Source organism: Danio rerio, chromosome 2, assembly GCF_052040795.2.
Source record: "Danio rerio strain M-AB ecotype USA chromosome 2, GRCz13ab, whole genome shotgun sequence".
NCBI lineage: Eukaryota > Metazoa > Chordata > Actinopteri > Cypriniformes > Danionidae > Danio > Danio rerio.
The window spans coordinates 59,588,295-59,615,000 of record NC_141022.1 but is presented as its reverse complement, the minus strand read 5'-3'; the positions used below and the strand labels follow the sequence as shown (position 1 = coordinate 59,615,000).

Here is a 26,706-nt window from a genome sequence, read left to right as displayed (position 1 = left end):
TGCCAAGCAGTCGCTAAGGCCTACTGATAGAATTTAGAATGTTGCTAAGGCCTTTTGACTGTATTTAGAATGTTGCTAAGGCCTTCTGACTGTTTTTAGAATGTTCTTTGTGGTTTTTAAATCCTGAGTGTTTGTAGAATGTTACTATGTGGTTGTTAAGTCTTTCTGTGTGTTTTTAAAATGTTGTTATGCAGTTGTTAAGATGTTCTTTGTGCTTTTAGAATGTTGCTAAGGCCTTCTTGACTGTTTTTAGAATGTTGCTATAAGGTTGTTAAGGTCTTTTGGGTGTTTTTAGAATGGTGCTAAGGCCTTCGGACTGTTTTTAGAATGTTGCTAAGCGGTTGATAAAGCCTTCAGACTGATTTTAGAATGTTGCTATGTGGTCGTTAAGTCCCTCTAAGTGTTTTTAAAATGTTGCTATGCTGTTGTTAAGGTGTTCTTTGTGTTTTTAGAATGTTGCTAAGGCCTTCTTGACTGTTTTTAGATTGTTGCTATAAGGTTGTTAAGGTCTTTTGGGTGTTTTTAGAATGATACTAAGGCCTTCAGACTGTTTTTAGAATGTTGCTAAGCGGCTGATAAAGCCTTCGGACTGTTTTTTGAATGTTGCTAAGCGGTTGATAAAGCCTTCAGTTTTTAGAATGTTGCTATGTGGTTGTTACGTTCTTCTGAGTGTTTTTAGAATGCTGCTAAGCAGTTGTTAAGGTGTTCTTTGGGTTTTTAGAATGTTGCTGTGAGGTTGCTAAGGCCTTCTAAGTGTTTTTAGATTGTTGTTATGCGGTTGTTAAGGTGTTCTTTGTGTTTTTAGAGGTTGCTATGACGTTGTTAATGTGTTCTTTTTGTTTATATAATGTTGCATTTTTGTTGTTAAGGCCCTCTGACTGTTTTTAGAATGTTGCTTTGTGGTTGTTAAGTCCTTTTGAGTGTTTTTAGAATGTTGCTATGCAGTTGTTAAGGTGGTCTTTGCGTTTTTTAGAATGTTGCTACGGCCTTTTGACTGATTTCAAAATGTTGCTAAGGCCTTCTGAGTGTTTTTAAAATGTTGCTAAGGCCTTCTGACTGTTTTTAGAATGTTGCTAAGCAGTTGTTAAGGCTTACTGACTGTTTTTAGATTGTTGCTAAGACCTTCTGAGTGTTTTTAGAATGTTGCTATGTGGTTGTTAAATCCTTCTGAGTGTTTTTAGAATGTTGCTAAGCTGTTGCTAAGGTCTTCTGAGTGTTTTTTAGAATGTTGCAATATGGCTGTTTAGTCCTTCTGAGTGTTTTTAGAATGTTGCTAAGGTCTTCTGATTGTTTTGTAGAATGTTGCAATATGGCTGTTTAGTCCTTCTGAGTGTTTTTAGAATGTTGCTATACAGTTGTTAAGGTGTTCTTTGTGTTTTTAGAATGTTGCTGTGCGGTTGCTAAGGCCTTCTGACTGTTTTTAAAGATTCCTATGCAGTTGTTTAGGTATTCTTTGTGTTTTCATAATGTTGAAAAATCCCTCTAAACAATTGAGGGATGGAGCAATCATATGACGGCATGAAGTCTAGTCACACTGCAGCTGATCTTGCTCACCAATTCAATGCCCACTTAGACAGGAAAAGACTGACACAAAAATGACCAACCATAATTTTTGTTTTGTGAGGCAGTGTCATCTAAAACAGACACCATCACAATAATAGACAGCTGGAAAGCAGCCAGATTTTAAGCTTGCAGAGAAATAATGAAAAAAAAATGCAATAATTGTTTGAGATAGCTTATTTCTGGCAGTGGAATAAAGTCGCATCATAATGAACTCCCTCAAGACATGAGCGATTTATAATTGCAGCAACCTGTTTGGAAGCATTAAATGTGTCCAAGTAGATGTCCAAAATCGTTACACGCATTGATCCAGAGATTGTATAGATGCATGTCACTGATGAGAAGATGATGGATGTTTAATGTATGATGACCGAAATGGCCCTAAACACCCAGCAGGCACAATATTTCAACATGATGTCAGATTGAGGTTGTACCCTGATGTCATAGGTACGTTGCATTTTGTTTGCAAATGAAAATAGGGTTGACATCTAAACTCAACGTCGGGCCAACATAAATGACCAATGTCCAACCTAAAATCGACCAAATATCTAATGATGTAACAGCTTGACGTTGTGTGGACGTTACCACAATGACCTCCATCAGACGTTGGATTTTGGTTGTCATACCGAAGGAATTAATGTCAGTATTAAACGTCAATATGAATATCAAATATCAAAGCTATTTCCCCTCATTATTGGACACCAAAATAATGTTGTCCTTAAAGAGCCCATATTATACATGACATAGGGTCATATCTTGGTTGTAAGGGTCTCCAACAACAGTTTAATATGCATGCAACGTCAAAAAACACTTTTGTGGTCTTATAATCTGCATTTATTTTTACCTAATTATCCCAGCGACTCCTGTATGAATCGTCCAGTGATTCATTTGTTCCCAAACCCCTCCTTAGCGCGAAGCTAATCTGCGCTGATTGGACCAATGACAGCCTGTTGCGATTGGTCGACTGCCTTCAGTCAGCGAGTGAAAAGCCAAACAGCTAATCAGCAATATAAAAGTAATCACAGTTCATACACGCTCGATAGTGTAGGCGTGGACTTTAGCTGCCAGTGGGTCAATGTAAATACAGACGATGGACTTGAAAATTCAGACGACTGACTATTTTATTGAGCAAAAACTCCAAAAACAGTTGAGGAGATCTCCTAGCTTCTCACTCTGCTCTTTTCACAGACACACACACGCATATTGCACACACACACACACACGCACTTAACCCTGCTCCGGACGACAACGCGCGCGCGCACACACACACACACACACACACAAACACACACACCTCCGGACGACAGCGCACGCACACACAGACACACACACTACTCCCCGTCCACGTACGGAGCTCCATTAACAAAGCAGCACGCGTCGCGTTTTTAACGTGACTTTGCACGCCATAAGAGAATATAGCCAGTTAACCTGATACAGTACACGCGGTTACAAGTAACAAATCACAACTAAATACATTTGCAAGCTAGAGTCAACGAGGCAACTTTACTCGCACGTACTTACACTTGAGAAATGGAGGAAGAAACCCATCCTGACGTCCATCAGTTACTCTTTACTGATCCGTCCTTTAACAAACGCTGATGAAGTATTCTTTGTAGCATGTAGTTTCCAGAAGTTTCCAGTAGTTTCCAACTGCTTGGCTATAATGCTGAGGTTTCATCTTTGGGTAGAGACTCGATATATCCATCTGCAGTGTGACTTCAATCCACCGGCATGTTTGTGTGTGTGTGTGTGTGTCTCTGGGTTTCTACGTCAGAGGGTGGGGCCCCAGGTTTGAAATCTCCCGGGTTTGCGCGTGCACGCGAATAACTTGGTTTCGTTCGTACGTCATGGCGAAACACCTAATGACTCGGTATCAAGGCGACTCGTTTGAAGCACTATAAGTCGACTCTTTTATAGATGAATCAACCGTTTTAAACACAGTATTCTTACAGATTTAAGCCTTAGCTGGATACTTCACTTCACTTAGAGCTGTGTTACACACTACATGGAGGGGAATTTTCAAAAACCCATAATATGGGCTCTTTAAACATTGAATTTTGGTCACCTGACCTCACAACCTAAATCTAACCTAATATTAACGTCTTATGACGTTGTGAGACTGCTAGGCAATAACTAAATGCAGTACAGAATGTTACGTTTACACACATCCACAGATTACATGTAAATGCATCAGCTTTTTACAGAGTGATACTCACCGCTCACTACTCTTGAGTACTTTTAAAAGGGCTACTTTTAACTCATACTTTGAGTAATACTTACCATAGATACTTTTACTCTGCTCGCACTACATTTTTAGGTTAGTAATGGTACTTTTACTTGAGTATGATTTTTCAGTACTCTTTCCACCGTCTAGCACAAATTACTTTTGTTTTATACCAGTTAGAGCTGCACGATTCTGGCTAAAATGAGAATCGCGATTTTTTTTGCTTAAAATAAAGATCACGATTCTCTCGCGATTCTGTAGATGTAAAATAAAGGTATGGTAAAAACAAACATATGGCACAACATCGATAATAATATTATGTGTAGGTCTACTGGTTTCTATAAATAAATCTATTCTACTTATAATAATTCTGATGTTGAATTACAATGTTTGAGATATATGCTTGCAATTAGACAATTATATTCACTGGTAAAATCAGACATTTGCCATTATCAGATTATATTCAACAATATATAGGCTAGAGTAGTTATACTGACATTGTAAACATTTATTTTCATGCACAACTGTGGGTTCGCTATGAAAGAAAAAACATATCAAATGCTTATCGTAATCATAACTCTAAAATGCGATATGATCATTTAAATGAAGTGCACACTTTCGGTTTCATTGCCAAGTACTGTTCATACTTCGCACGCGGCTCCCAAACGATCACTCTGTGCCACAAACTGAATATTATTTACAACTGTATTACCTGTTACTCGCAACATATGCAGGTTCTGTTCACTAAAGTAGAGGCGCGCACGTCTGTCATGTGCCTGGTTTATACTTCTGCGTCAAGTGACCGGCGTAACTCACGGCGCAGGCAGCGCGCGTGGCTGTGCATTTATACTTCTGCGCGCTGTCTCTGTTGGTCTGCATTAACACTTCTGAAACGCTAGTTGGTAGTGAGGTGTAAATGTTCCTCTGTGTCGAGTTTCTTCGCTTCTGTTTTGCTTTTCCTGAACACTTCCTGGTTGTACAAGTGGCTCAAACTCGCTCATTTTGAGGCAGGAACAGGCAGACGTGCAACAACTTTAACTATGAGGTAAACCCAAAACAAAACTTTCCATCAGGAGCTCCTTCACGGGACTCCACACTTGTAAACAATCGCTCCATTGGGCTCGCGTCCAGCTCACGTCATTTGCGCGGCTCTCGGTCCCGCCCAGACTCGTCAGCGCTACCAAGCCGACCAATCACAGAGCTTGCACTATGCGTCGTTGCGATGTGTAGTTACAATTTTTGAGAGGTGCACGTCAGCGACGGCGACGGCGACGGCCACGGCGAAGGGCTATGCGTCAGCGCCGTAGCATACGCCGGCGTTTGACGCAGAAGTATAAATCAGCCTTAAGTAGAGCGCGCGCGCGCCCTCTCTATGATAACAGCTCACGGTCAGCTGCTCACGTCACGTGTGATTTCCCGGCCGTGAAAACATCATTATATGAAGACCAAAATGACATTCTTAGGTGAATTATACCTTATAAATACAGTATGTGACTCATTCAACATCATTTGTCAATGTCACTGAGCAACGTGTGTGAAACAATGAAAAGACTCGTGCAGCCGCCTTTTCTTCTCTCCTGAACTTGAAAATATGATTGACAGAAGCGTAGAAATGCTGGATTAAGATCGTCTAGGGCAGGGGTCACGAATCTTTTTTCAGCAAAGAGCCATTTCAGATTTTTTTCAGCAAATGCATTTTTTTAAAGAGGTGTGTGTATATAACAACCCTGCTGAAAAATCCAGCTTAAACCAGCCTAGGCTGGTTGGCTGGTTTTAGCTGGTCGACCAGGCTGGTTTTAGAGGGGTTTTGGCCACTTCCAGGCTGGTTTCCAGCCATTTCCAGCCTGGTCTTAGCTAGTCAGGCTGGAAAATGACCAGCCAAATCCAGCTAAAACCAGCTTGACCAGCCTGGTTTAAGCTGGATATAGCTGGTTTTGGCTGGTCTGCCAGCTTGGCTAGGCTGGTCAAGCTGGTTTTGGCTGGTCATCTCCCAGCCTGACTAGCTAAGACCAGGCTGGAAATGGCTGGAAACCAGCCTGGAAGTGGCCAAAACCCCTCTAAAACCAGCCTGGTCGACCAGCTAAAACCAGCCAACCAGCTTATGCTGGTTTAAGCTGGATTTTTCAGCAGGGAAAACCTTTATTTATTGACCTTATTCTCCGCCGATGAGCGGGCGCAGCCATTTGAATCTTTTTGGCTTGAGACTTCCGGTCTCATTCACTTCCATTCATTTTTAGACATTAAAAACTGCTCATTACGCTGCTTGATGTTGCAATTTGACAATTCCTTGTTATATTATTCTACTTGGTCTGTGTAGTCATGCAAACATTTGTTTGTAGAGCAAGTAGTTTGACCGTTTTCTGCCGTTTATTATTCCTAGTAATTTCTCCCATAGGCTACTGAATCGGAAGTTCTAAGACAATCGCGAAAACAGGCGCACTTCCGCATTTTAGAATAAGGTCAATACACAAAACCTTTATTTATGTCCATACACAACTCAAAGATAAACAAATATGACCCATCACAATGTATGGAGAAGGGACAATTTACGGATTTTACCATCGCCACTCATGAATGTTTGGATTTATGTGTGTAGTTACCATAGAAATGTAAGAAATAAAACTTGAATGAAGAAATGAGTTCTTATTCATTTTGCTGTAGAAAATACTATTTAAAGGGAATTGTAATTGCATTTTCAATAGGAACCTGATTTCTAGTAAGTTATATTTTTTACATTTTGAAATATTATTAAAAAAAAAGAGGTGGAGAGCCAAATATTTTTGGTCAAAGAGCCACATGTGGCTCCCGAGACATAGGTTCCCTACCCTTGGTCTAGGGCAGGGGTCAGCAACCCGCGGTTCTAGAGCCGCATGTGGCTCTTTAGCGCTGCCCTTGTGGCTCCCTGGAGCTTTTACAAAAATGTTTGAAAATGCAAAAAGATGGGGGAGTTTAATATATTTTTTTGTTTTAATATGATTTCTATAGGAGGACAAACATTTTTTACGTTTTCAAATGCTGTCAAAGTGTGTAGAATTAATATTTAATTTCAACATTTCTGTCAACGAAGATTTGCGTCATAGCCTGCGACACACGTTTCTATCAGCAGGGCGGGATGCCAGGCAGGTGGCTGTTGTAAACAAACCAGGAGATAATAAAGCATGGAAAACCGTTCAAATATGGTATGACATATTAGAACACCTATTTGCAAATTTTAAAAACAAAACCAAGATAATACAAAAAAAATAAAGATATACCTTTCTCCACTAAGACAGTGAAGGAAAGGGCTATTAAAATGGTAGGTAACATCACTGATCAGCAAACCAAGGACATTAATTCAGTGTCCGCATACTCAATTGCCTGTGATGTGACCGATATTCAACGCGTTTTTTTGCAGGTATGTGAACTCTGATGGGCCGCAAGAAGAAATGATCAAATTAATAACACTAAAAGACAAGAGGCTGTGCTGAAGTGTTTTAATGACAACAAAATAAATACCAACCACCTTATTTCAGTGGCTATTTAATCATGAAGGCTCATTATGTATTTGTAGCAATTTAGTCATTTTTATAGTAGGCTAATATAGCTAATATAGATACATACAGCATGTGTTTCCTTCATTATAAGGCTTATATAAGGCTTTAAATTTTTTGTGGCTCCAGACATATTTGTTTTTTGTTTTTTTGGTCCAATATGGCTCTTTCAACATTTTGGGTTGCCGACCCCTGGTCTAGGGGGTCGAATCGAGATTGCGATCTTTAAACGGTTAATTGTGCAGCTCTAATACCAGTACTTGATTATTTCATGTAATCTAAACTGAAATGTACAGTATGTATGCCCAAACCCCAGTGCACACCATCAGTCTTCTCTCGCTCTACAGCTATTAAAAACGTTTCAAATCAACAGCCTGGCACCTACACTATAATCCCCATAAAGACAGCACACTGCGGCATTAGAAACTCTCGTCCAATCAGATCTGCGGTCCTCAACATTGAGCCAAGCCGAGCGTATAAATTAGCGTAATAAATCACGCTGATAAGCAAGCACAGTCTTGGCATTTGAACACGATCGGCTAAATTGCGTTACATCATTACAGCACATAATGCGAGTCAGTCAGGTTTGTAAAAACAACAACCGCTATGCCAAGGACAAGTCAAAGGTAGAGGAGTTAAAAGTGTCATCTTCTGTAATTACTGCTGATTAGGCCTTTTTAAAATGTTTGTCGGAGGCTTTTGTGATTCCCTGATCTGGGCTCGGCTCCAGAGCTTGCTCAGAAGCATCGATCAACACGTTTTTGAAAGGGACATTTGTATAATGAAGATGCCCGTGGTTTGTGACCCTGTCTGTGATGGCCGAGACATGAGAGTGCACTATGTAATGAAAGTCTTTTTATTACACAGGGACTGATGCCACACAACCCAGCTGACCCATAGCGGAGGATGGAGGAAAACCGGGGCTGATGGGCAGTGACTGTATTTCCAATGGAAAACTCCAGAAACATCTCAAAACACACACATTCACACACACATACACCTGCTGAAAACTAGTTTAGAGCAACTTAAACGTTATGAAATGACAACCAAAGTTTATTTACTTAGGATGTATTTCTGATTGAAACAGGAAGTCAATGAGGGAACGATTGGTCAAAGGGGGTGGGGTTATAAAGCAGTAGGTTTATTTAGAGGCGGAGCAAGTTGTTATATTTTGAGGAAAGATTATGAAAATTGATTTGCATCACTAGCTGGGTCTCCATCCATCTGTTTTTAAAGCTGCAGTAGGTGATCTGCCAAAATGCTATTCGTTACCGTATGTTCACACCGAAAACGACGAGAGCGTTAAAATAGCCGGAAGTCGTTCATTTTCAATGAGAGTCGGCGGTGAAAAGCACTGAGGAGCAGCGCGGCGCGTCTTCGCCGGCGTGAGCGTCGAGCAGAGTTGAAATGAAGTCAACTTTACGGTAATGAGCTATGACATAGTTCAGCTGCAAGCAATCAGAATGAAGACGTCCACCGCTTGATAGGAGTTCAGAGAACACAGACCTGTGAACTTTGATTCCGACCACAGTTGTTCCCAAGGGTTTGAGGATTGCGGTAACACCTGTTTTCCAATTATTTACAATGTTTTCTTACAGAAACATGCATTAAATAAGTTACTGACGAGTTACTTATGTGCTTTAATGTTATATATATATTTATCTTAAAAAAGCGGGAATCTCACGCGACATGACTGTGTAAAACAGTATAACGTTACCTGCTTCAGGATATTTCAGACATATGGACACATATTGGATAAATAGAGCAAAGTAACACCACACGCAACTTGATCTCCCATTGTTATATGAATTTGAAAAGAGGTGCGCAACATTTTCATGCTAGAAACATGTTTTATAAAGGAATGTAACTGATATGCTGCAACGCCTCCTTTAAAGGGCCATGAAACCTCCTCGTTTCAGCAGGGTGTTTTCACACTTCTACTTTGGAAAAAGCCAGAAAAGTGGGCGTGTCCAGCTCTGTTTAGGGGGGAGTGTCGGAGAAAGAAAAGAGGCGTGGTGTGGGAGTGTCTATTTGGGCACGCGACTGTGTTTACATGGGCATCTGTAGTGGAATTATTTGCCAAATTATTAAATGGTGGACTTTAACTGTCTTTCATTCAGAGAATTCAATTATGTCCCTCGCGACAAACGAGATATATGATTCGAGGAACTGCTCTAAGCGTGTGTTTTTCATGCAATGTTTGATACCGCACGGCGAATGAGAGAAAAAAACCTCAGCATTTCCCGGAAACTTAGATGCACACGGCAGGCAGCGTCAGAAAGTCGCGTGTGTTATTCCTGTCACTAAATGCGGTAAAAACCCTACACGAGGTTAAAGTTTGGTTGTAGTGCTAACATGTTTACACTCTGTACAATAGTTTGTTCGGTACGAAAAACTGAATAAACAAAGAGCACTGATCGCTCACTTACCAAATCTGTAGAGACAGGACAATCACCAGCAACTAGAGCCGCGTCTTTATGAAGAGGAGACTACAAGCAAATCCGGATCTCAGCGTTTGCAGATGAGAACAGCTCTCAGGTAAACAATAATCCTCCTTAGACACGTAAGTTATTGTTGTCGAGCGTCGCGTACACTGTTAATCCAAACGTGAGTCTGAGCTTTCACAAAGAGAAAATGAAAACAAAACTTAACTGCAGCAAACTATAAAAGCAACACTTCACGCTTGTTTTGCCAACACAACGTGGCGTCTCTGTCGTCTAAACACTGTGACAGTAATGAATATTAATGAAGTTGCACAATAGAGCGCGCTGATTGGTTTGAACCAAGCTTTACTCATGCGTTAATGCATCACACTGTAAGACGTAATAAGACACACTCTGGCACAGACGTCCAGTCTGCACGCTGGAATACACGCTATTATGTCATGACCGTGACGCAGCTTCAAAAATTCGTTTCAAACCGGAAGTACGAATTTGCTTGAAATAACGCAAAAACAACCAATTTACACTTTTTAGTGAAATATAGGTGTCCTAATAGTGTTTTTAGCAGTGTGGGACACATATACGACAGTCAACAGCTCAAAACATGTGTTTTGGTGTTTCATGACCCCTTTAAATACGAGATCAATGTAGCGAGTTTTGACGCTCTCGCCCCCGGAGCTGAAGGCTGACAGCGTTGTCGCCAAGGCGGCCAGAGCTACCTTGGATGTTCTCGCCGCTTTCGGTTTGAACGGAAGGTTAGTGTAATAGCCTGCCGTCCGAAGCCACGCCTTCTGAAACATGAATAACCAGGGGTGTAGGATTAGGGTGGACGGAGGGGACGCGTCCCCACCAATATCAACCGACTATTGAAATGTCCCCACCAATAATTTAATTCACTTAAAAAAATAAAAATAAATCGCACAGTCATTGTTAATTTAGAAAGGGTTAAATGACGTTCTCTTCTCAAGTCCTCCCGCCCCCCCAAAACACATATGGACATTTTGATTGGCTGTGCCTTTCCCTGCTGTCATGTGAGGGGGTGTGGCTGCGTTTAGATACTAGCAGCGCCAAATGCAGTGGATTGTTTTTTTCCCCTCATGCAAGAATAAGAAGTGTTGAGTCACACACACAAGCTTTTTAAACGAAAGTAAAGGGACTAAGGCCGTACTTACACTAGGTACAGTTGCCTCGAACCGGGCCAAAGTACGCTTGTCCTCCCTCCCGTCTCCCCCGACGGACCGTGCTCGCACCACAAATGGGCTTCGGCATGCTTACATCATCGATGCTGCGCTGTTCAGTGAGAAGCGCTCTCTCACTCAGCAGCACAGTGGAGATTTCTCTAGTTATATCGTTTCAGTCGTTTGATATGCCGTCAAATATTTCGCCAAGCAGTCCTTAGGGATGCGGGGACACACAGTCAGATATTTCGCCGAACAGATCCGCCACTTTTGGCGCTCATAAACAATCATAAAGCTCTCGTGCTGCAGGAATGAGGAGGTCTACTGATTCCGCGCAGTGAGGAGTTTGTGTCTTTAATAAACTACGGCAGTTTGCGATCATTGAACAGTAAGAATGACTAATAAATCCATATGAAACAGTGCCTTAAAAGTCACGTCTCGCTTTCAGTTTCGGGCTTTGGCGCGTTTTGCACTCACACACAAGCGCACCGCGCCAAAGCCCAAGTGAACCGCGCTCAGGCACAACTCTTCCAACCGGGCCAGGGCAGGCCAAGTGAACCGTGCTTGAGCCCGATTCAGCGCACTCACACTTCTCAAACTATCCGGGAAACTGGCCTGGGCACGGTACGGATGGCATAGTGTGAGTAGGCCCTAAGCCGAAAAGAAAATGAATGAATGAATGAATGAATGAATGAATGAATGAATGAATGAATGAAAGAATGAATGAATGAATGAATGAATGAATGAATGAATGAATGAATGAATGAAAGAATGAATGAATGAATGAATGAATTCATATGACTCAACTTTGGGTTAGCTTTTTCAATTAAATTTAAATCAAAGATTTTCACCTAACAGTTGCTCTATTTTTCCATATATGACGTACCTTTGGGTTAAAGCAACCCAGCATTTTTAGAGTGAGGAAAATGTATAAAGAAAGTGTAAAAAGGGTCTGTTTTGAGTTAATGTTGACATACAGACCGATCAAAGCCGTTAGATTTATTCACTCATTTTCTTTTTGGCTTAGTCCCTTTATTAATCCGGGGTCGCCACATCGGAATGAATCGCCAACCTATCCAGCATGTTTTTACGCAGCGGATGCCCTTCAAAATTTATTGAAAATATTGAAAATTTGCATTTACAATGAAAACATTTTTTTTCCATTCAGGAAATCACCTTTTTGACCTTGTTTTCTAGGCTATGCATAGTCTAGACCTGTTCTAGAATTAAGTAAAAATAAATAAATAAATAAATAAAACCGTTAAATTAATAAAATAAACTATTTATTATTGTTTGTATGTTTTTAAAAGGTACTGCAGTCTTTAATTATCCTCGATTTCCTGTTTCAATAGAAAATACATCAAACTGAGCTCAACAAACCACTTCATGGGATCATTAACTGGTTTATACGGACATGAAAGTTTCCAAAACAAGCAGTATCCTAATTATGCAAGCTGAATGAAGCTGTTTTGGGTTACTTCAGTAGGGTCTCTCTCTCTCAATAGCTGCTCTGTGTAAATCTTATAAAACAAGCTGCGCTTCTTAGCCTGTGATCAGATGTCAGTGTTTCTAGATTTAAGGGAGCAAAACCAAGGAATAAGCTGTTTTTAGATTGGAAATATACTTTATAGCAGAGCCTTGCGTCCATGCAAACTTTTGCGGTAGTACTTAAATGAATATTTAGCTACCCAGCTAACTAAGAATGTTTTGTTAATGTTACGGTAATGAAAGTTCTGAATGTCCATTTAAACATCTAAGCTGGCTATGCAGAGAAAACTTTAATTGTAATTTAGCAAGTATGCTTTAAATCTTACCTGCGAATGTGTTATTCTGAACATTCTGAAACAGGCTGACCCACATAGAAATCTGATATAGCAATATATGCAAATTACATTAGGTTTATATTTGGATTTAACATATATAAAACACAGCTGAAACCAAAAGTTTACATATGCTCTAAAAAAAGGAACATAACCATTTTTTAAAAGAATGTCTGATGGTAAATCATACTAAACCTTTACTATTTTAGGTCCGTTAGGATTACCTAAATGATTTACATTTGCTAAATGCCAGAATAATGAGAGAATTTTTTTATTAATGTCTAGACAGTGAAAAGTTTACACACATTTCCTTGGTATTTTTTTTAGCTTTGCTTTCAAACTGTATAAATTTGGCTTGCACTTCCACAAGCTTCTCACAATAGTTTGTTGGAATTTTGGCCCATTCCTCCTGACAGAATAGGTGTAACTGAGTCAGATTTGTAGGCTGTCTTGCTCGCTCAAGCTTTTTCAACTCTGCCCACAAATTTTCTATAGGATTGAGATCAGGGCTTTGTGATGGCCACTCCAAAACATTCACTTTGTTGTCCTTAAAGCACATTTGAACTAATATATTTAAACATAAAAGAGGCCATTTTTGAAATATTTCAAAATATGCTGCATATATAGACCACTTTGAGAAATATAAACAATAATAATGGTCCTATAGTGTATTTACTGGTTCACATGTTTTATTTCCACAGCTTCTGAAAATCCAAAAAGGTCCATATATTGATAAATAATGTTATGATAGCCGTTTTAACATGCAGATATGCATGATACAGTTATGAAATAGTATAAGTAGGAAATATTCAGGGGCCAGACATTAGCCTACCACACTGAAATGGTCTATTTGACATTTAGGCTATATGCCAAATGCAAAGATGCTTATATATCATGTAGGGTTTTTAATTTGCATACATTCCCACATATAATTTTTCTATATGGGAATACCCATGAACAATTATAACTAATGTTTTGAGAACATTAGACCATGCTAATTGAAAGTTTCTTGTTTAACTTTGTGACAACTTTGCCAAAACATTCCTGGTTAGCTGGGTAGACAGTTCAAAAGGCTGGAAGCGATTTATTAATAATATTATTTGTATTATTCTGACCAAAGATTGACGTGATTTGTGTTCAGGGATGCTGAAGGATCTGCGTTAAGCTAAAGCTAATGCTAATTGTCTTAATGGCAGCTCGTAACACCACACGCTATACAGCCAGAAGAAAATATGTTTTTTTGATTAAAGCGGATCAATGGGAACTCAATATAGTGTGGACTGGAACTATTTAATCAGTATTTGAAAGCCAGTATAAGCCATATGTACAGACATGAGGCGGTAATTTCAGTGTGCGGCCGATAGAGTGCGCTGAAGACCGCAGAACGCCAATGACACGTGAATGTCTTATCAATGTGCACAGCTCACAGGAATAAAACATTGTGTGTGTAAAATATACTCTCATTTCTGATTTAATTTTATTTTGTAATGGTTATTTTGTAATATTTTCAAAACAAATCATGATTGTAAATAAATTGTACTGTAAAATGTGTACAAATATATTATTCTAAAGCTGCTGACTGTGTGTTTTTGTTTCACAATGGTTTTCTCACATGCAGTATTTGCTGGTTACAGTATTCCTCCAGTCTGACAGACAGTGCATGACTAATATTTGCACTAAATAATCCAGAGCTCTGTATAGTACAGTGCTATATTGACAGTGTCTGCATCCCTGTTTATTTAAATAATGTCCGAGAGTTTTCTCACTTCTCTCCCAGGGGCCACTTCACGTCCCAGCATGCATCTGTTTAGGGTCTGAACGCTTTTTGTCACTATTTATTTATTTATTTATTCATTTAATGAAAGCTTTGTATTATATTTTTGTTAAATCCTAAATTATTTAAATGGGTCGTTGAACATAACAAAAACTGAACATGTTCAAAAACAAGCTGGTGAATATTTAGTTCATTTAATTTTACATTATTTTAATCAATATTAAGATATTCCTAATTGTATATTTTTAAAAATGCAGTATTTAAATGTTAAGAAATAATTAGTAATGAATAGAAACATAAATTCTTTAAGTATTTTTGTATTATAGTGCATTATTGACCCAAGAAAAATGTGCATTTATATATACACACTCACCGGCCACTTTATTAGGTACACCTGTCCAAATGCTCATTAACGCACATTTCTAACTATGCCAATCACATTGCAGCAACTCAGTGCATTTAGACATGTAGACATGGTCAAGACGATCTGCTGCAGTTCAAACCGAATGGGGAAGAAAGGGGATTTAAGTGACTTTGAATGTGGCATGGTTGTTGATGCCAGACGGTCTGGTCTGAGTATTTCAGAAACTGCTGATCTACTGGGATTTTCACGCACAACCATCTCTAAGGTTTACAGAGAATGGTCTGAAAAGGAGAAAATATCCAGTGAGCGGCAGTTCTGTGGGCGCAAATGTCTTGTTGATGCCAGAGGTCAGAGGAGAATGGCCAGACTGGTTCCAGCTGACAGAAAGGCAACAGTAACTCAAATAAGCACTTGTTACAACCCTTGTGTCAATGCCACAGCCTTACCTGAGTATTGTTGCTGACCATGTCCATCCCTTCATGACTACAGTGTACTCTCGCTGTGTATGCTCTTCTAATAACTACATCCAGCAGGATAACGCACCATGTCATAAAGCGTGAATCATCTCAGACTGGTTTCTTGAACATGACAATGAGTTCACCGTACTCGAATGGCCTCCACAGTCACTAGATCTCAATCCAATAGAGCACCTTTGGGACGTGGTGGAACGGGAGATTCACATCATGGATGTGCAGCCGACAAATCTGCAGCAACTGCGTGATACTATCATGTCAATATGGAGGAAAATCTCTGAGGAATATTTCCAGTACCTTGTTGAATCTCTGCCACGAAGGATTAAGGCAGTTCTAAAGGCAAAAGTGGGTCCAACCATTGTGCCTAATAAAGTGGCCGGTGAGTATGTGTGTGTCCGTGTTTAAAATGTAATTTGGATTTTGTACTAGCAGTGACCTAGACATTTTTTTTTTCTCAGATTTTTTTTCTCAGTCACTGTTTAGAAACATTGTTTTATTATTTGTAGAGCTTCACATTGATGGATTACTCTTCAGTGTTTGGACTCTCAGCAGTGATTATTAAAACTCATTGAACTGAACTGAGCTAATCTAAACTGAACTGAACTTAAACTCTGAAAACTGAACTACACAGTTTCAATTCACTATAATCTTCTATGGGAAGCTGCTATGACACAATCTACATTGTAAAAGCGCTATTCAAATAAAGCTGAATTGTAATTGCTATGTAAATGCCTAAAGTTATGCTATATAGTTTCAGATCAGTAAGTGTGTTAAATGTTCATCTGATGAATCACAGTTTACTGGTCTTTAGCACTTAAAGACGTCTGACTCAATCTGCTGGGCAAATACTGCGTGTGGAAGTGATTCAGTGAGCCGTCCTCATGCCGGCGGGCCTCAGTGAGACACATATTTCTCATGACTAGCCGCTAAGTGACTGTGGGACAGCCGAGCGCACAAGGTCAGTCAAACACAGTCATTATTCTTGGCCTGAACCGCAGACTAAACCACACACCGCTTCAGTCAGACATAAAGAAGAGCCAGCACGCCTTATTACATGAAAAATTGCGTCGGTTATTCAAAAATGTTTTTGTTGCTTTAAACATCTGACCAGCTGACGAGGAGGAACAGAGGAAATGAACCATGATGAAGAACAAAACAACAACTCAAGAAGATACTTCTTACAAATATTTAAGCTTTCACATACAGTTACTCGAGAAGCAAAATAAGAAATTGCTTATGCCAGGGGTTCTCAAACTTGGTCCTGGGGGCCGGTGTCCTGCAGATTTTAGCTCCAACTTGCCTCAGCACACCTGCAAGGATGTTGCTAGAAAGCCTAGTATGAGATTGATTAGTTATAATCACTAATTGATTAGTTATACACAGCCCAGGTGTGTCTGATTGGGGTTGGAGCTCAAATCTGCAGGACACCGGCCCTCCAGGACCAAGATTGAGAACCACTGGCTTATGCTATTTATTATTAATTATTATATTTTATTCATTATTAATATAAATATCTGCTATTGGTGTAAAAACGCTCAAAAGGCTTTAACCAATGCAGAACAACATTCCTAAAATACACAAAAAGCCCTATAGCAACTCCATAACAACATTCTAAAAACATTTAAAATGCCTTAGCAACCACATAGCAACATTCTAAAACACCTAAAATGCCTTAGCAACCAAATAGCAACATTCTACAAACACTCTGAAGGCCTTAGCAACCACATAGCAACTTTCTAAAACAATTAAAAGGCTTTAGCAACCACATAGCAACATTCTAAAAACATTCTGAAGGTCTTAGCAACCACATAGCAACATTCTACAAACACTCTGAAGGCCTTAGCAACCACATAGCAACATTCTAAAACAATCAAAAGGCTTTAGCAACCACATAGCAACATTCTAAAAACATTCTGAAGGTCTTAGCAACCACATAGCAACATTCTACAAACACTCTGAAGGCCTTAGCAACCACATAGCAACATTCTAAAACAATCAAAAGGCTTTAGCAACCACATAGCAACATTCTAAAAACATTCTGAAGGTCTTAGCAACCACATAGCAACATTCTAAAACACTTAAAAGGCCTTAGCAACCACATAGCAACATTCTACAAACACTCTGAAGGCCTTAGCAACCACATAGCAACATTCTAAAACACTTAAAAGGCCTTAGCAACCACATAGCAACATTCTACAAACACTTAAAAGGCCTTAGCAACCACATAGCAACATTCTAAAACACTCTGAAGGCCTTAGCAACCACATAGCAACATTCTAAAACAATTAAAAGGCTTTAGCAATCACATAGCAACATTCTAAAAACATTCTGAAGGTCTTAGCAACCACATAGCAACATTCTAAAACAATTAAAAGGCCTTAGCAACCACATAGCAACATTCTAAAAACACTCTGAAGGCCTTAGCAACCACATAGCAACATTCTAAAACAATTAAAAGGCCTTAGCAACCACTTAGCAACATTCTAAAAACATTCTGAAGGCCTTAGCAACCACATAGCAACATTCTAAAACAATTAAAAGGGCTTAGCAACCACATATCAACTTTCTAAAAACACTCTGAAGGCCTTAGGAACCACATAGCAACATTCTAAAACAATTAAAAGGCCTTAGCAACCACATAGCAACTTTCTAAAAACACTCTGAAGGCCTTAGCAACCACATAGCAACATTCTAAAACACACTAAAGGCCTTAGCAACCACATAGCAACATTCTAAAACACTTAAAGGCCTTAGCAACCACATAGCAACATTCTAAAACACTCTAAAGGCCTTAGCAACCACATAGCAACATTCTAAAACACTTAAAGGCCTTAGCAACCACATAGCAACATTCTAAAACACTTAAAATGCACTAGCAACCACATAGCAATATAAAAAACACTTAAATGACCTTAGCAACCTGTTAGTATTGCGTTTTGTGTTTCTGTGTGTTTGATTTGATTTCTGGATTGGGGGCGTGCCTTCAGCGCACCTGATGCTGGTCGGCGCCCTTATTTAAACCCCGGCAGACAGTTTGACCGGGGCGGCTGTCCATTCACTTGGCAGTTGGCCAGAGCTGCGCTCCAATTTGGGCAGTATGCTTTGTTTCGCATCCATACACTATCACTGACAACATTTACTGCATCCATACACTTGCATTTCACACTGATTGAACATACTGATACTGATATTTTGATTATATAATTTAAAATGAGTTAAATAAATCTTCTTTTTAATTATACTTCGCCTTGTCGTCTCTCTTACTATGTTGCATCCCTGAGCCACATAGCAACATTCTAAAAACACTCGAAATGCCTTAGCAACCACACAGCAACATTCTAAAACACTTAAAATGCCTTAGCAACCACATAGCAACATTCTAAAACGATCAAAACTCCCTAGCAACTCTATAAAATATTTTAAAAACACTTCAACAGCCCTAGCAACCATGTAGCAACATTAAAAACACTTAAATGGCCTTAGCAACCACATAGCAAAATCAAAAAAACACTTAAATGGCCTTAGCAACCACATAGCATTATTAAAAAAACACTTAAATGGCCTTAACAACCCCATAGCAACAATCAAAATCACTCAAAAATCCTTAGCAACTCTATATAGATTTTCTTAAAATACTTAGAGGCCTTAGCAACCACATAACAACCTTCTAAAAACACTTAAATGGCCTTAGCAACCACATAGCAACAATCAAATTCACTCAAAACACCCTAGCAACTCTATAAAAATATTCTAAAAAACACTTTAAAGGCCTTAGTAACCAGATATCAACAATAAAATAACACCTAAAATGCCTTAGCAATCACATAGCAACAATAAAAATACTTAAATGGCCTTAGCAATCACAGAGCATCATTCAAAAACACTTAAATACCTTAGCAACCACATAACAACATTCAAAAACACTTGAATGGCCTTAGCAACCACATAGCAACCTTTTAAAAACACTTAAATGCCTTAGCAACCACATAGCAACATTCAAAACACTTAAATGCCTTAGCAACCACATAGCAACATTCAAAAACATCCAAATGGCCTTAGCAACCACAGAGCAACATTCAAAAACACTTAAATGCCTTAGCAACCACATAGCAACATTCAAAACACTTAAATGCCTTAGCAACCACATAGCAACATACAAAAACACCCAAATGGCAAACACATAGCAACATTCATTAAAGAACTCTGAATTGTGATTTCATAACTAAAAATTCTGAATTTATATATATATTTTTTAAAATATTGTATCTATTTATTTATTTATACTTCCATACAAGAGTATATACTTTTCGTTCACAGAGTAACTGTTAGATACTTTTAGCACGTAATATGTGAATTGGGACGCAGCAGCAGACAATATTAGAGCCAGTTGCCTAGGTGTTGAAAATAAACGGTCCTATTTTTTAATCACACTGTAATGGTCCTGTTCAGAGGGAGACCCTACATTTTAGGGGTTCCTTCACACAAACTTACCTGCTCCCTCTCTCAATCCCTTAGAACAGACACGTGTCCTCCTTCACGTCCACCGCCGCTGATGTCAGACAGCAGGAGTTTGCTCAGGAGGAGCATCTGATCTGATGTCTGATTCTCACTCAGTCGCAATGTTTTCAGCTCATACCTGTGTGAAGAAGCGCAGGTAAACACACATCCTGAAGAGCAGACACACCCGTCACCCGTGCGCATTGCTACTTCCGGTTGGGTCAGAGCTCAGCCAAAAGGGTCGATGGACACACAAGCAGCACTAATTTATTCGTTTACTTTTATTTTATGCATTTTTTTTATTTATTTATTTGTTTACAGTCAAACTTGCAGCACTAATTTATACTTTGAATGTATTTGTGGGGCGAAGCAGTGGCGCAGTAGTGCTGTCGTCTCTCAGCAAGAAGGTCGCTGGTTCGAGCCTCTGCTCAGTGGGCGTTTCAGTGTGGAGTTTGCATGTTCTCCCTGCGTTCGCGTGGGTTTCCTCCGGGTGCTGTGGTTTTCCCCACAGTCCAAAGACATGCAGTACAGGTGAATTGGGTAGGCTAAATTGTCTGTAGTGTATGAGTGTGGATGACTGTCTAGATGTTTCCCAGAGATGGGTTGCGGCTGGAAGGGCATCCGCTGCGTAAAAACTTGCTGGATAAGTTGGCGGTTCATTCCGCTGTGGCAACCCCGGATTAATAAAGGGACTAAGCCGACAAGAAAATGAATGAATGTATTTGTAAAGTCTGAATTTGATAAATAAAACCATAAATACAATGTGTAATATTAAAAAGCTTTATATAATAAAATATATCAAAGTGAATTAGATAATGAATTTTTTTTTTTTACATTTTCAAATCCAAAATATATAGGCTAAACTAAAAATGGTATTGGTCTCATGCCATTGGCTATTATTTTAAAATTAGAGCCAGTTATTTTTATACTACAATTCCATCTATCTATCTATCTATCTATCTATCTATCTATCTATCTATCTATCTATCTATCTATCTATCTATCTATCTATCTATCTATCTATCTATCTGTCTGTCTGTCTGTCTGTCTGTCTGTCTGTCTATTCCAGACATCCCAAGTCTCCCGGAAGTTGCGGGAGTATCCCTCAAATGCATAGACACTCCCGGATGCATAATCTCCCGGAAATCGCACGCTTCCTGCCCGGTCCTTAAATACGTTGCACAGCCCTCTCTCCACCTCATCCCTCGTAGCCCACCTCAGTCCACCACTGACTATATTAAAATAAGGTTATTTCCAATTCAGTTTCTAATTACACTATCACGTCTTTTTTTGAGAAAACAGCTCTTTTAGAACTTCAAATGTTCAACAACCCTTACAGTATTATGTCTTAACAATAAAAATGAAAAAAAAAAAAAAAAGTTGTTACTCAGACAAGGACCAAACCCAGGTTAGCCACATCATAATCTAACGTACTAACCACTGTACCACAACAGCTGTGCGATGGATGGTGACTCATCTAGTTATATCATCATTAACCTGAGGCTACGAGAAAATAGATAAAAAGAGCAGAGCTGCGGTAAAATAATGAATAAGAAGGCTGTGGTCAAGTAAATAAATAAATTATTTTTAAAAAGTGTGACTGCTGAGAGCAACAGATTCTGGAACTAGGGACACCGGCCCTCGCGTCCAAAAAACGGACCGGCCCACCGGGAATTCTCCCGGTCCTCCCGATTAGCCAAACCGGGCCTGGTTGCGTCGCGCACGCAACTCCCACCGCTCTTCGGGTAAGTCTCGCGCGCACACGCCCCCCTACCCAGATACGTCGCTCACTCAACGCACCCCCCCACCACCACCCCACACCGCTCTTCAAACATCCACTATCCCACTACCTCCCGCAAATCAACTCTGTATCCCCCGGAAATTACTTTTCCAAACTTGGGATGTCTGCTATTCATCCATCCATCCATCCATCCATCCTTGTCATGATAGCACGCTTTTGCAGGTTATCAGCTAGGTTTTGCAGATTGTACCTAATTTGGAGAGGATCACGTCCTTATGATTGCATGCACCCAGCCCGCATTATTAGGCTGGCTTGTGTAGCAAGCCAGACTACTGTTATCCTATTTTTCTTCTGAGACTAAAAAACAAAACGCATCTTCTCCTAGAGCTTTCGAGCTACGACCACCAAACTCACACCAAACCTTCAAACTGGTCTGATTAAGTGTGCTATATCTTTTCCAACTGATCTGACTTTCGGTTTTCCGAAAAACGTCCCCGGACCGTCGGAAAAATCCCATTGACTTAACATTGGACCAGACTTTGTGACCTCATAACTCTGCATCAGACTGTCACACAGACTTCTAACTGGGCTCATTTAATTCAGACTACCTAACTGCCAATACCTGATGAGCTTTTAACTTTCTGGCCACGCCCTAGTAACCACTTTTGGGACCCTAGAAACTGTCCCATAGACTTCCATTCAAAAGACAGTCATTGACTTTACATTGGATCAAACTTTGAGAGCTTATAACTCTGCATCAGACTGTCCTACAGACTAATGGCTGAGCTCAATTAACTCAGACAACCAAACTACCAATAACTGACGAGCTTTTAACTTTCTAGCCACTCCCTAACAACCAGATACTGCACCCTAGCAACTGTCCCATAGACTGCCATTATAGAGACCCAGATTGATATCGTCATGCTGTAGTGTTATAGCAACATGCTAATAATGATTAGCTAAGTACTTTAACATTCTAGAAATTTAATATCTATCTATCTATCTATCTATCTATCTATCTATCTATCTATCTATCTATCTATCTATCTATCTATCTATCTATCTATCTATACTTTTTAAAACTGTATAAACTAAATAAACTATTACCAACAGGCTTTCACAAGCCAGCCTCAAAGTTTGTCTCGACAAACTTTAATAATCTAGTTCAATTTATGATTCACCAATCAGACGATTCCTAAGCCACTTTAAATACCCCAACTTCCATATAACAGCCATTTTCGTTTTGAAGAATCCCCCCTTCCATCCATACTCCTCCTTTCCTAGATGGGTGGCACAATGGCTCAGTGGTTAGCACTGTTGCCTCACAGCAAGAACGTCACTGGTTCTAGTCCTTACCAAGCCAGCCAACGTTTGTGTGCGGAGTTTACACTTTCTCCCCGTGCTCACATGGGTTCCCCCCGGGTTCCCCGGTTTCCTCCCATCGTCCAAAAACATGCAACTTAAGTTACTTGACTAGTCTAAATCAGCACCATAGACATGCTCCTAGTAAGTAGTTATCTCATAAGAGCACTCACTATCTGTTCAGTAGCTACTACAGCAGGGGAGTTCTCCAGATCTACCTGAGCTCAAACTCCCCTCTCACCTTGCAAACGGGAGGGAGCCCCGGGCTCGAGGATCTTATGAGCTCAGGGCTCTCTCCCGGGACAGCATGCCAAACAAGCTTTATAATCAATCATTAGCTAAGTGTGAACTCTTGAAATGCATTAACTGTTGTGCAAATGTAAATAGTGTTGTGAGAAATGCACCAAAGCCACTGAGAAAAACAAGTTATCATTTTTTAAAAATGACAAAGATATCAGGTCTATATAATATTTTGTAAACATTTATATTGTTTTTTTGTCACCATTGTTAAAAGATACTATCTAAAAGTCATTTTTATTTTATATCTTAGTGAGCTGCTGAGTCGAAAGTCAGAAGGTGAGGTGTGTGTGTGTGTGTGTGTGTGTCAGACGTTCAGCATGTTCTGAGCGTGTCTGCAGCGTCAGCATGTTTCACAGCTCCTCATGTTTATGTTCTGCATGTGGACGTGTCTGGATGATGTATATATAATGCCTTTCTGTCTCCAGCCCATCAGACTGACAACTGCTACAGTGTTTTTGGGCAGACAGTCGCTGAGGAATTTCTACACTCGGTGTGGAGAACACTGCGCCAATGCAGAGACTGGCAGACACACACACACATATACTGTATATACTGTCACACACGCACCTTGAACTTTCGTACACTGACAGGGATGCTCAAAATAAAGTAAGTCACATTTATAACACAGGTGCCAGATACTGAAAATATTAACAATTTTATTCATTCATTTTCCTTCGGCTTAGTCTCTATTTTAGAGGTTGCCACAGTGGAATGAACCACCAACCATTCCAGCGTATATTTTACACAGCGGATGCCCTTCCAGCCACAACCCATTACTGGGAAACATCCATACACACTCATTCACACACACACATATACACTACAGCCAGTTTAGTTTACTCAATTCCCCTAAAGCGCATGTGTTTGGACTGTCGGGGAAACCGGAGCACCCGGAGGAAACCCACACCAACACCGGGAGAACATGCAAACTCCACACAGAAACGCCAACTGACCCAGCTGGGGCTCGAACCAGCGACCTTCTTGCTGTGAGGCCACAGTGCTAACCGCTGAGCCACCCTGCTGCCCATATTCACAATTTGAGGTTCAATAAACTGAACAAAAAGATATCGGGTTGTATTTTTAGATACACCAAAATGAAACGTTTCCTAACCTTTATTATTGCAGCTCTTTAAATAGTAAGCGCTAAAATAACCAATATGAAACATAAACTGATATAAACCCAATTAATTACCTACAAGTCATGAATTCTGTGTTACCACAGCAACTATAGAATTACCATAGATATATACACTAGATATCGCATAGGGACCCTGAGCATGCGTCAATAGCGCCGCCACATTGGTACAGTGCTCCCAGGACAAATGTCATTCAACCGCACTAGTCAAGACAGTGTTATTACGTGAAGATGCGGGACTTTAGCGCTGTCTACAGGTGTAGTAACGAGCAAACAAAGAAAACAAAGCACAAAGGCAGAACATTTCATAGGTAAGATTAAATTTTTTTCTGTTTTTGTATGTTCTGAACTTTTGTGCTAATCAGGTAACGTTAATGATGATGACAGTCACTTACTGCATTCACCATACGGCAAAGCAGCTCCAACTCGCACTAAACACTCGGCTTATGCTAGTTTTGTTGAATAAAATCAGCAAACAATGCAAAAGAAATAAGACAACGAGATGCTGCGCTGCCAGAAACTTGTATTATTGTCGACTAATGTTAGTGAAAGAGTCGTTCGGGGGATTCATTCACAAACGAATCGCTCCCTCCGTCAGTATGAGAAGTGAAAGCAGGAAGGGATGAGTGTTTCAGGACATGATTAGATCAGATTTAACAGGGAGGGTGGATAGTACATTTCTGTCCACACAAACACAAGCATATTGTCAGGAATGCCCGTGCGGTCACTGATCCATCAATGTAGAAAAGTGATGTAAAATTATCATTTTCGTAATTAGAAAAAAAAATTACACACTAACATCCAGGAAAACTCCCGATCATAGATATATGTGTATATCTCTGGCTTTGGATTTCAAAGGAGCGCTACCCTGTACCAAGATGGCGACGCTATTGATGCATTCCGTCCAATAGACAACAATAGGCCAGGCGACATCTAATGTATATATCTAACAGTAAAATTACTACCACAAATCAAATACTAATTGTTGTTATCATAGCAACCATAAAATTACTTCCACAGATCCATTGCTACAGTGGTCATGTTACCATAGCAACTATAAAATTATTTCCACAAAACAAATACTATCGTTATTGTGTTACCATAGCAACAATAGAACTGTCACAGCATTCAAATTCAATTAGTATTTATTGACTATAAATTGCTTTCTTTTTTCCGTGTGGGATCTTTTAAGAGTGTGTTTTTTCTCGATGCTATGTATTGCAAGTGCTTGCTAGTTTGACTTTTTTGTTAACAAATTAAAAAAAGGTAAAAAGAAAAAGTGTATTTTTTCACACACACACACACACACACACACACACACACACACACACACACACACACACACACACACACACACACACACACACACACACAGCTGAATCTCCATTAGCGTGTTGATATGAAGTGTGGTCAGGAATGTCTTTATTAAGGCTGTGTGTTTCTGAGTGCAGCTGTTCAAACACACGCGCATCTTCACCAATGCGGCATGTTTGACAGGAGCAAACTCTGGCTAAATTAAAGATTTTCCTTCATCAGCTGAACATCAGAGCTTTCTGCGCTCTTCACAGCGCCTCCAATTAGCATCTTACAGAGTTTTACAGCTTTTCTGAGTTTTACATCACATTTAATTTGAAAACAGATATCTTTAAGCAATTAGTTTACTTTATTTTTTAAAAGTGAGGAAACCCATTGATTTTAAATTGATTTGTTGACTTTAAATCAATTTGTTGATTGCTATCAATCATAATTATTAACTTTTAAACTTTTACATTTTTAAAAAGTAAAGTCGAATAATCACTTTTAAAGCAACAAGTTTACTCATTTTTTAAAAAAGTATAGTCGAATAATCACTTTTAAAGCAACGAGTTTATGCAATTTTTGAAAAGTAATGTTGAATAATCACTTTTAAAGCAACAGGTTTACTCAAAATTTTAAAGTAAAGTCGAATAATTGCTTTTAAAGCAATGAGTTTACTCACTTTTTTAAAAGTATAGTCGAATAATCGCTTTTAAAGCAACAAGTTTACTCACTTTTTAAAAAGTATAGTCGAATAATCGCTTTTAAAGCAACAAGTTTACTCACTTTTTAAAAAGTATAGTCGAATGATCGCTTTTAAAGCAACAAGTTTACGTTTTTTTTTTAAAGTCGAATAAACGCTTTTAAAGCAATGAGTTTACTCACTTTTCAAAAGTAAAGAAGAATAATCGCTTTTAAAGCAACAAGTTTACTCACTTTTTAAAAAAGTATAGTCGAATAATCACTTTTAAAGCAACGAGTTTATGCAGTTTTTGAAAAGTAATGTTGATT

At 39.4% G+C, this 26,706-nt stretch overlaps 2 protein-coding genes and 1 long non-coding RNA gene across 4 annotated transcripts in view; 2 read left to right on the top strand and 1 right to left on the bottom strand.

Moving 5' to 3' along the window:
• Window positions 1-12,165, top strand: part of si:ch211-178n15.1 — a 34,196-nt gene extending 22,031 nt beyond the window's left edge. For both annotated transcript variants that reach the window (XR_015479179.1, XM_087241738.1), the window contains exon 3: window positions 8,182-12,165. Coding sequence is in view for 1 of the 2 variants with exons in the window: in XM_087241738.1 (XP_087097864.1) it covers window positions 8,182-8,188 (7 nt within the window). In the remaining variant the exon portion in view is untranslated. The remainder of the gene's footprint in view (window positions 1-8,181) is intronic.
• The window catches only part of pip5k1cb (phosphatidylinositol-4-phosphate 5-kinase, type I, gamma b), a 754,787-nt gene that overhangs the window by 621,242 nt on the left and 106,839 nt on the right, over window positions 1-26,706 (top strand). The window lies entirely within an intron of this gene.
• On the bottom strand, window positions 1,487-6,997 carry LOC147846566 (uncharacterized). The gene is made up of 4 exons (XR_015479249.1): window positions 5,983-6,997; window positions 5,838-5,888; window positions 3,601-5,511; window positions 1,487-2,277 (listed from the first exon to the last, which is right to left on the bottom strand). It is a non-coding gene; the product is annotated as an uncharacterized LOC147846566 (long non-coding RNA).